Below are 11073 nucleotides of genomic sequence, written 5' to 3' on the forward strand. Positions count from 1 at the left end.
GAGTGTTACGAAAGTAAACAAAAGCGGCCACCGTAATGTTTGAAATAATTAAAGATGTGGGTCCCGCTGCACTATTTGCACAGTAAATTTTCTTCTATATATACGAACGTTTGCGTTCGTTTATAATGCACACCTAAAAACACTTCTATTCTATTCTCTCTCTGTATCAGTGTTGTTTCTTTCTACGGGTATAAAATTTTGCCCTTATTTAAATTCCTGCGATACAAATAAATTCCAGTTCTTTTTATAACAGCCACGACTTTTATTTCTTTAGGACTAACTAAACCAATCTGCAAATCTAACTAATTTTTTTCCGGACCATTCATCTTCCTATCAACCTTGTATTTTGTTTTTTTTCGGTGAAGCAAAAAAAAATATTTCCTACTCTCAATTCATCGACCTTAGAGCATGCGCAACAAGGAATCATTGGCTCGAATCCATAAAAAAGAAATATTAAAATATCAGTGTAAGGCACAAATTTTGTAAGGATCAATCCGAAAAATCCTAACATAAAGATTGATCCTAGGTGCTTTTCGTTACTGTGTTGTGGCCCTATGATACATGGCGGCTCATGATTGATCCGTTTTTTTTTAGTTAAACGAAAAAGAAAAAAAAGAAAAAATAATTAAAAATTAACATTGGAAATCGAGCTCTCCAGGTCCACCATTGCAGGTGCCCTTAACGGTATATCTTCGTATCAAAGAGCGTAAGTGGATCCGCTTAATTTTTTCAAGGTTAGAGTCTCCAAAATAGCACATTTCTAAGTTTATGTCACAAAAATAGCTCTCAAACACTAAAATGACCAAAATAGCATTTTATCTTTTGAAAAATTTAATTTTTTTTTATTTTTCAAAATTTGAAATCTTATCCCAAAACCATACTCCCCAACTCTAAACCCTAAACTCTAAACTCTAAACCCTAAATCCTAAACCCCACCCCTTAACTCTAAACCCTAAACCCTAAACCCTAGATACCACCTCTAAACCCTAAATCCTAAACCCTAAACCCTAAACCCTAAACCTTAAACCCTAAATCCTAAACCCCACCCCTTAACTCTAAACCCTAAACCCTAAACCCTAGATACCACCTCTAAACCCTAAATCCTAAACCCTAAACCCTAAACCCTAAACCTTAAACCCTAAATCCTAAACCCCACCCCTTAACTCTAAACCCTAATGTCTAAATTAATTTACCATTGGGGGATAAATTTATATTTATCTCTTTTGATAAAACATTAAATGTTATTTTGGTCATTTTTATTCTTATATACTATATTTGTGACAAAAACATTTTTAGTGCTATCCTAGTCATTTTCTCTTTTTTTTTCAGATCCGTGTAATAATTGTTTCATACATATTGATTAGGTAATTCACATAGTCAAGGATAATCGGTGATTGTAAAGATTGAAACTCGCTTTAAAAAACCTTCGGCGAAGATGAATGTTGATTCTATATTAGAGAAGTCAGATTGACTTAATTGCAGAATCTTCGTTTATATGCTAGAACAACAAAGTATTGTGATAATAGGAGTCACAGAATCGACATTGCAAGTTAAATTCAGATAATCTAATATTAGATGAATACTATTCCGAGTTTGGGCCAATTTTTCTCATATCTTATTTGCTTTCATACATTCAGTATTAGTAGTATCGACACACTACTCTTACTGGAGTAAGAGAGGGACAATATTGATTTATACAAAAGCAAGACTAAAGGGAGAAGGACAGAAAAGATGAGAATCAGTTGTTAAAACTCATAGTGAAGGACAAAAGACATGGTACGTAATTGTTAAACATTTATGCCCTTTCATAATATGTCATATGTTTTATAAAAAGAAACTATATCTTTATTTTTAAATGAATTATGTTGAACTTTTATACAATCTATAATAATATTTGACCTTTTGAATGTTTAGCACGATATTGGAGTTCTGAGAACCAAGTTTCAGCAAACCAGCTGCAAGCTGCAAATGAAGACAACAACCTTGCCGACCAATAGAAACAGAAAACGGTTAGTAATTACTTATTTATCTTACCTAATACATAAGATGATAGTAATATAGAACGATTTAGAATAAGTTAGAAGATTGAAAGAACCTTTCCTTAACTATATATGTTTGGTTTCATCTTGACTAAGTGATGCATTTCTAGGTACATGTTAATGATAGTCTTATATAAGACCAACATTTAAAGTAAAATAAATTCAAATAACCTTCTGAGAATGAATATGTTTGTCCAAAACTAAAGAAAAAGAATCTTACTATAGGATTATTTATCATGGATCTTGTTACCCTAATAGTATAAGAAAGTAAGCAATTGAAGTTAACAAACGTTTAGAAAGAAATTTACCATTTGAAAACCATCTCGAAGGTATCTGCTCTCCACCAAAAGATGTGTTTTGCTTCCATGAATGTAAGCATTTAACTTGAATTCACCATTAGTTTTTAAAAGGTCTATACTTTTGTGAGAAGAGTAAAATTTGACGCTAAAGACATGTTTAGGTTGAGGATCGTTCAATGCTTTCTTTCCTTTGACGCAATAGAGATGAGGTATATATAGTTGGCTTCCGTAATAGTAGGTAAAATAGGAGAGATATAGAAAATATTTTGTTAGTTGTGATTGGAACGAATTGAAAAGAGAATATACGGTTTTGAATTATTTACTAAACATTCTTTTTAAAAAAATATTGAATCATCATAATAACCAGAATATTCGTTTTTAAAGACTAGCAAAACGTGATGGGAAAGTTTAGATAACAAAATATTCTGATTTTGTTAGTTAATTGATAGTTTTTTATTATGATAGTTGCGTTGAAATAGGAAACAGTTTTGGTTGATTATTGAGTTTAGGAAAAAACGAATTTATTAGTTTTGATTTTGTGCAGGTAATTGTCGTTACTTTAGTTTTGATTACGGGTTTATAAAAACATTTAAAAATATTAGATATGATTTTGAATTAAATAATTCAAACGATAATATCATATTGTTTTTTTCGAGTGGATGTTGAATTACATAATATCGATCTATATTGATATAACTTATGATCTAAATATTGATATTTTCAGGCTTTATTGACGTTGCAATGACATGGACTTTCAACTATCTAATATGGTGGTTTTGCTTCTGCAGACCAAGCTTAACCAAGGTATTATCACAATGGAATTTTTGGTTTAAGTAAAATTATGAAAAGCTATGTAGGAGTGTCTCTATTGACTAATTTGATTCAGTAGACGAAGATGAACTATGGTCACATAACAATTTAATTAGATGTTTTATGTTTTATGAATCTCGGGTCAAACGATATGTAGGAAATTGGAACCATAATGTTGTGGTTAAGTAATGGTTTTGTAATTGTATCTAATAATAATTATAAACAAAGATAGGTAGACATCAGCATATATCGTGCGGTTTATAATTGGTTCGACATTTTCTGGTTTAGTAATCACGCATACATTAATATCGGTTTATAAAAAAGGCAAAATGTTGTGTTTAGTGCCAGTGACATTCACTTGTAAATATTGAGAAAAACTAAGGTGTATTTCCTATTTGTATTCCTGTTTTAATAGTTTAGATTCTTACAACTAGTACAAAATTTAAACTCAATCTCTTGTATATTAATCCGACAGTATTTTTAAAGCCCTTTTAAATGATAAGTTTTAATAATTCAATATTTACGTGTCACTTTCTCAATTATCTTTACAGTTCTTATTTTAAAAAAATTCTATGTTACTAAAAATATTATAACTGTGCCATGGAATGAACCACTCAATTTTATATATTTCTCATTTAATAAAGCAATCATATACTACAAAACTTCTTTTCAACCGATTAACTAATTAAACCTCCTTATTTAGTTCAAGTGGTATGACTTGATCGTTTAGCCTTCTCTTTTCTCACTCTATCATCTTTGGGAGAGATGACTTCATTTTCGAGCACATATTGATCGTTTTCTGGTAGGCTATGTTTGGATTGTTTATAGTTTAGTCGCTTAGATTCGGCAATTTAAACAGACTTATATATATTCTACAAATCAAACTGTTAGTTTTATATCCGAACAACAAACGACGTTTACTTTTTTGCAATACGTGTGAAACTGTCTGCCTTTGGAATCTACGTCCGTGTTATATTAATGAACACTGATCTGTTAAAAATTTTCATCAAAATCTTTATACCTTCCATATAACTTGCAAAGGCTGGTCATTATTCTGGTTCCAAAACCATCTTCACCAACTTTGAACAATTCATTGTAAATGTAACAGTAAACTGTGTTAGATTCCTCGTGCATTCCATTGTCCAAATGAAAATTTTATCTCCAAGTAAAGTGGCGATGGACTCGATCTCGTATTCCTGGCTCCCATTAAACTGAAGTGGCTTTGATCAATTAATTGAATAAATCTACTGTTCTCAGATCGCTTTCTTCTCCAATCTAAGCACAAATTTAGTTTGGTATTTTGGGCTTTTCTTCTTCTCTACACGCTATGATTTCAACGTCGGTTACAGACTCTCTTGATTCTTCTGTCTCCAATATTATTAATCTTTTTAAAAAAGATCGTAATATTGACCTTTATCATAATAATGTCTTTATAGAATCCAAATCTCCACGGTTTTAAAAAGTTCAGAATCGAAAAATGCATACACCATGATTGATTGGATTACAGTTTTAAATTAAACTATAAAACATCTAAAATCGACATTTAACCAAATTAAGACCATTATCAGATCCAATTACGAGTCTAATTCATGTCATTTTTATTTCAGAATGTTTTTCTAAATCTAATTAGGGTCTTAATTTTTGTTTAATGTTGATTTAAAATAGTTTATAGTTTAGTATAAAAACAATAAACCGATTATAATTATAGTCTATATGGGTTTTTAGATTTCACACCTTAAAACCGTGGAAATCTAGAACTATTACTTTCTATTTTCGGAGAATGGTTTACCATTTTTTTTTTTTAGAACTATTACTTTTTCTAAAAGAAAGATTGAAACTATTGACAAAATAGTAAGTTTCTGTGAGAAAATATTTCGAAGAGAGTAGAAACTGTGGATTGCGGGGAAAATGGGAAAAGATAAATTTCCTTTCTAACCTCAAAATGGATCAGTAATTACGCTTATATGCTGACCAAGGGTAACCGTTCGATTAAAGTCGGCGTACAGATCCAACGGTAAATAACGATTCAAAAGCACGCCAAGACTGACGTCAAAAAATGAAACCCAAGACCGACATAACCGTGTCTCGTACCCAAATTATATAAACGAAACATTATTCTAATCAAACCAAGTTGCGTGTTTGGTTATCTTTTCTTTCGTGTAACCTAAATTAAGGGATTTGTTCTAACAAATCTCTCTAGAATCCAAAAGTAAGAATCCCGTCTCTCTCTCATCTTCTTCTCGGGAAGATCAGAAAACAGCTTTTTGTGAAATTCCATCCCCAAGCTTTGAAGATCGCAGGAAAATTCTCGTTTTGATCTGACCGTTTCTGGTACGTGAACTTTCTCTAGTTAGCTCTGATTTGTTTGTTCTTCGACAGATCTGAACATGTTTTGGGATAAAATTGTCTTAGGTCATGCGTAGAAATGTTTCTTGGTGTTTGGGTCATTTCCTAACGATTCTTATGTCCATTTAATTTGACTATTTCTGAGGCATCGATTGAAAGCTTGAAACTTTCATGTTTTTTTTTTTGTCCTAGAAATAGATCTTATTCGAAGCTAGGTTGAATCGAATTGAATCAAATTAATTATAGAAGTTGTGTTAATCGAATTGAATCGGAGCTGAGTTGAATCGAATTAAATCGATCTGATTATATGGAAGTTTGGTTGAAATGGAATCAAGTCAATTTGATTATATCTAATCTGGGCTTAATCAAATTGACTCAAAATGATTAAAATCGGAGCTGGGTTGAATCGAATTGAGACAAAATAATATTCTTTGTTGTTCTGATTCAATGGCAACCTTTTTTGAAAAAAACTTTCTTCTGTTGTTGTCAGAAGTTAATTTTTGTTTTTGTTTTTTGTTTAATGAAGGTGAAGAAGACAGGATTCTAAAAGACAACAACAATGAGCTCTGAGCAAAACAACAGCACAAGCTTCCCACCAACAGAGCCAAAGCTCTGCGACAACGGGTGCGGATTCTTCGGGTCACCCTCCAACATGAACCTCTGTTCCAAATGTTACCGTAGCCTACGTGCCGAGGAAGATCAAACCGCAGTTGCAAAAGCTGCGGTGGAGAAATCACTTAAGCTTCCATCTTGCAGTCTCATCACCGCACCAGAGCCAAAACAGCCTCTGGAGACCAAACCAGCCTCGTTGGAAACCGTTGTGATTGCTGGGACGTCTTCTGTTCCTCCTGTAGCTACGGGACAGGACGAGGGAGAGCCTTCGAAACCCACACGGCCGAACAGGTGTTTCAGCTGTAACAAGAAGGTTGGAGTTATGGGGTTCAAGTGCAAGTGCGGTAGCACGTTTTGCGGGAGCCATAGGTACCCGGAGAAGCATGAGTGTAGCTTCGATTTCAAAGAGGTTGGACGCGGTGCAATCGCAAAGGCGAATCCTGTGGTCAAGGCGGATAAAGTCCAGAGGATTTGATTTGATGTGATGTGATCTGTCTATCTTTCAGTTTATTCCGAGAATGTTGATGTGATGTGGTCATGTTCCATGTTGGGTTTCTATGAATCAAAATGAAAATTGCTGCTATTGGTTTTCTCATGAATCCTTTTTAGTGCTTTTTAAGTCTATTGAAATGGAGTCTCTCTTTGCTTCTCAAGATTTGCTTCTTGGTTATGTTTTGATTCGCAGCTTGATACAGATGAGTTAAGAGATTAGTGCCTTCGTTGTCGAATACCATTTACTAGATAAAATGGGGTCTCGATCAGTTTGATGTATTGTGTCGGTGTGAGTCATCAGGTAACAGCTGTGACCTGTGTTGGAAAGACGATACAATTTGGAAAATGGAAATAGATTTTTGAGATTAGTTCTTCATTTAGTTGTCTACTGAATCCACTATTACATTTCGAGAAAAGGTTTACCATCTTACTGGAGAGTTGGTATACCAAACATCGGTGGTGGTGAAAAATATTTGGATCTGTCTGAACAGTTTGGCTGGAAAAAAACATGTCCATATCTACGTGAAAGAAAATGTCCAGAAGAAGGATAATGGGTGATAAACAAGATTTTTATCCAAAGCTAGGTACTGTTATGCCGGTGTACTTATAGAATTGTTTTCTACTGCCTTCTGACTCAAAAACGTGAAGGCCTAGGATTTAGAGATCTCTTGAAATTCAACCATGCCTACTAACTAACCAGATTATCTAAAAATCCAAACCAAAATCCGATCAAAATATGACCCAAAACTCAACCCAATTTTTAACCCTAAATCATTTTTTCTCTTCTTCTTTTTTTTCTGGTCAAACTATGATTGCATTGCAAAATAAACAGTTTAGCCTCCACTGTAGGAGGGCAAGTTTACAAACACGAGAGCTGATTTTGCCACTAGATTAGCCTCAACATTACATAACCGAGAATTTTTTTTCTTCTTCATTGACGCTTTTTCCAACGTAGAAACAAAATCGAAAATAAATAATCACTCACCAGGTTTTTGTTTTTTTATCCCAAATCGATCAACTCATAGTGGTTTTAATCAATTATTTTTAATCAGTTATTTCTTATATGAAATCAAATTTCATCATCTACGTATAAGATTCATGATAAATAATAATGCAAAATATTACTCGTACAATTTCAACTAATACAATTAGAACAAGTATAACTATTACAAATAAATTGAGTATAACCTATATAACTGGTACAACTAGAACATGTATAACTAATACAACTTTGCAATTAATATGGTGATATTTGATTATTTTCATTGCATGAATGATCTTAGAAAAAAAGATGTTGTAGAATAAATTAGACATGTTGGTCTAATCTTTACCCGCTTGTATGTTCCAAAATTCATAAATAACCCGTATTTAATAATATTTGATTTGATGATCGCCTAGCACGTAGTGTCAGGAAGCAGCCGTCTTTCGTCGTTCACATGGATCAAGATCTCCCGGTGTGGGCCACAGGGTCCATATGAGTCTGTATAAGTCGATGACAAAAATAAATATTTGATTTGATGATTATGTGTTTAGTTGTACTAGTTATACTAATTGTACTCTTTTTAGAAAAAAATCATCTTCATTTTTTTTCTCTAATAGCCGAAGAAAGTAGATGTGTATCCGAAAGAAGTTTCAGTAGAAGAGGATCTAGAATAATATATTGCAGAAGATGATGTAGAGGCCATCACGAGTTCGAGAGGATGCATAAGAATTCATGTTTGGTATTTGGATTACGACAATAATGGCCTAAGTGGGACAACTGGTTTAACTACGGTGGTAATATTACCAGTTTAATTGTCGCAACAATTGAGTTGTGTTGTTTTAGTATTTGGGTGGAAGGCTTCTCGCCTCAAAGTCCAATATTATCTTGATATCCGCATGAAAATAAGATAAGAGATATACATGTAAACACATATATAAGAACAACATGGTGAAACTTGCATGTTTTAATATATTTGCATAAAAAGTAGTGAAAAGTGATGATATATATGATTTTCTATGAGATGTTGCACATGCTTAGAATTTTTTTTAAGATTATCAATAGAAATATACTTCCATCAAGAGAATGAAAGCAAAATTAGAAAAAAGAGTAGATTATGTATGACATGTATAATTGATACAACTAGTACAACGAAAAAAAAAAATAAGTAAGATTAGTAACTGGTACAACTAAGTTATTTTAATAATACGTAGTTGTACCGGTTTTGCGTTTTATCATGTTAAACATAGTTGTACTTTGGTTGTGAAACTAAAAAAACTTGTTGTACCATGCATAAAATATATATGCATCAGTTGTACCATTTTCGTGTACATACTATGTCTAACAAATAATGAAATCATAATTTTAAAAAAAATATGTTTGGTGTATGATATTCCAAAATAATGTGGCTAAACAAGTAAACAAATATTTAAAGTATAAGGTAGATCATGTAAACTTATGGAGTTCTAGAATAATTTTCAAAAAATTATAAAACTTCAAATAAATTAAGAGAAGCTTTCTAATCACATACCAATTTGGATATTTAATTGTTTTTTTCATATGGAATACCAATTGGCTATGTTAATTTCTCAAACATCAAATTTGTACCAGTTGTACTAGTAATACCAGTCTAATATACAATGAAAATTATACAAATTATACTAGTTATACTAGTTGTTTATTTTTGTATAGCTTTTAGGGGTTGTATCAATATTTTCACATAGTAACTTTTGTAAAATGTGTTTGTTGTTTGCTTTTGGTAATAATATGGTTAATCTAGTAAACAAACTTTACAATATGAAGTATATAATGTACATTTAAGAGTTCAGTGTAATAATTTAACAAAAGTTTGAAAACATCAAATAAAATAGAAGAAACTTTGTCACTATGGATCAGTTAGGATATTTATTTGTCTATTCCATATGAAAAACATGAGTTACTAGTCGTGTTCAGGGGCAGAGGTAGCTATAGGAGAGGGGGGTCACCTGACCCCTAATTTTTTGGAAAGGTATTTTCGAGAACGTAACCTTGGCCCCATGATTTTTTTTTCAAAAACTTTATTGACGTGTTTCTACCTTGGTAAAATCCCAAAGATACTCACTAATTATTTTAAAATTATTATCATTCATTTATCCTAGTTGTTTTCTGTTGTTTTTTTGTAGCTGTCCATTATTTCTATCCACTAAAAGTAATGGATCTAACTTTTATTTTACACATAAATAATTTATTTTATTTTAGTTATTTCAATAGATGTAAATAAAATATAAATATTTAACTAATATTAATTAATATATTTAATTGACTCCAGTCAAAACTGAGGCTGGCTCCGCCCCTGGTCGTGCTGGTAGTAGTAGTTGGATATTCTACATGAATTATACCATTTATATACTAGTTATACCACTTGTTAGCATGTTTAGTTCTACAAGGTATACTAGTTATACCTAAGGAAGAAATGATTTTGGGTTTAGATCGTCTCTTCATTAATGAAAAATGGTAATTTTATCACCTTTGGACCACTAAGATTAAAGTTCGTTGTGTGAGATTTTTTTTAAGATCGCTTTTTAGATTAACTTTCTTAAAAATAAAGATATTTTGAACGCAAATAAAGGAACACAACCATCATATCGCTGACATTTTTTTATTATTTATAAGAGATATACTAGATGATTATCCGCGCACATGCACAGAGTGAGTTTTTATACTAATGTTTGTTTATTAAATGGTTTTAACATGTTGCAACACTACAATCTTTATCGATTGTGAATTGACCAATACAAATGTTGATCTCCTAAATGTATAATCGTTGTTGAAAAATTAATGTATTACAACTCTTTTTAATTATTTTTGAGACTTCATATCCACAAAAGGAAACTAAGTTTTGCGGCTGACACAAATCACCAAAACCAGATATGTAACATCGATTGTAAAAGAACAAAAGATGATTAGGTTTTCTGCTCTCGATCTGTTTACTATTGATTCTCCATAAGTAATTTCATTTTTTACCTTTATAAAATTGTGATTTCATTCTCGTTTATGTTTCACTGATATGAGTTTTTTTAAAAAACCTTTTCTATGAATTCAGTGAATTACATAAGTGTCAGTTTAAAAAAATGGACATCTGGAAGAATTACTTCAACTCCAGATACATATCTAAGAATCAATTGTTTTGAAAAAAATCACCGGCAAACTCTATTCACAAGTTAGTGTTCAAATCTAATATATCAAGCTGTTATAGAATATAAGTGCAGACTCAAAATATAAATGTATGTTTAGTATATATTCACCAATTTGTCTAAAAATTATATAATTCTAGAAAACAAAACAAATTACTTATTTTATTAACCAACGCTTTGAGGTTTAGTTACTTATGAGTATGCCAATAAAAAAATATATATAATACTTACCATTCTAATATATGTAAACTATGTATAAACTAAGAACTGTTTAATTTATTAAATGATTAACCAGAAAATTTATAATAAATAGGTCAAGTCTC

General features: G+C 31.6%; 1 protein-coding gene and 1 long non-coding RNA gene across 2 annotated transcripts; both read left to right on the plus strand.

Annotated features, from left to right (window-relative positions):
• The first annotated feature begins 1936 nt into the window (after nt 1-1936).
• Nucleotides 1937-3300, plus strand: LOC106317352. Its single transcript, XR_001265109.1, has 3 exons — nt 1937-2009; nt 2369-2547; nt 3063-3300. It is a non-coding gene; the product is annotated as an uncharacterized LOC106317352 (long non-coding RNA).
• Nucleotides 3301-5228: 1928 nt separating this feature from the next.
• On the plus strand, nt 5229-6756 carry LOC106312969 (zinc finger A20 and AN1 domain-containing stress-associated protein 7-like). The gene is made up of 2 exons (XM_013750680.1): nt 5229-5479; nt 6021-6756. Exon 2 carries the CDS (start codon nt 6054-6056, stop codon nt 6579-6581), a length of 528 nt encoding a protein of 175 aa, XP_013606134.1. The 5' UTR covers nt 5229-5479; nt 6021-6053; the 3' UTR covers nt 6582-6756.
• The last annotated feature ends 4317 nt before the right edge of the window (nt 6757-11073 follow it).

This window comes from Brassica oleracea, chromosome C9 (assembly GCF_000695525.1).
Source record: "Brassica oleracea var. oleracea cultivar TO1000 chromosome C9, BOL, whole genome shotgun sequence".
NCBI classification, from domain to species: domain Eukaryota; kingdom Viridiplantae; phylum Streptophyta; class Magnoliopsida; order Brassicales; family Brassicaceae; genus Brassica; species Brassica oleracea.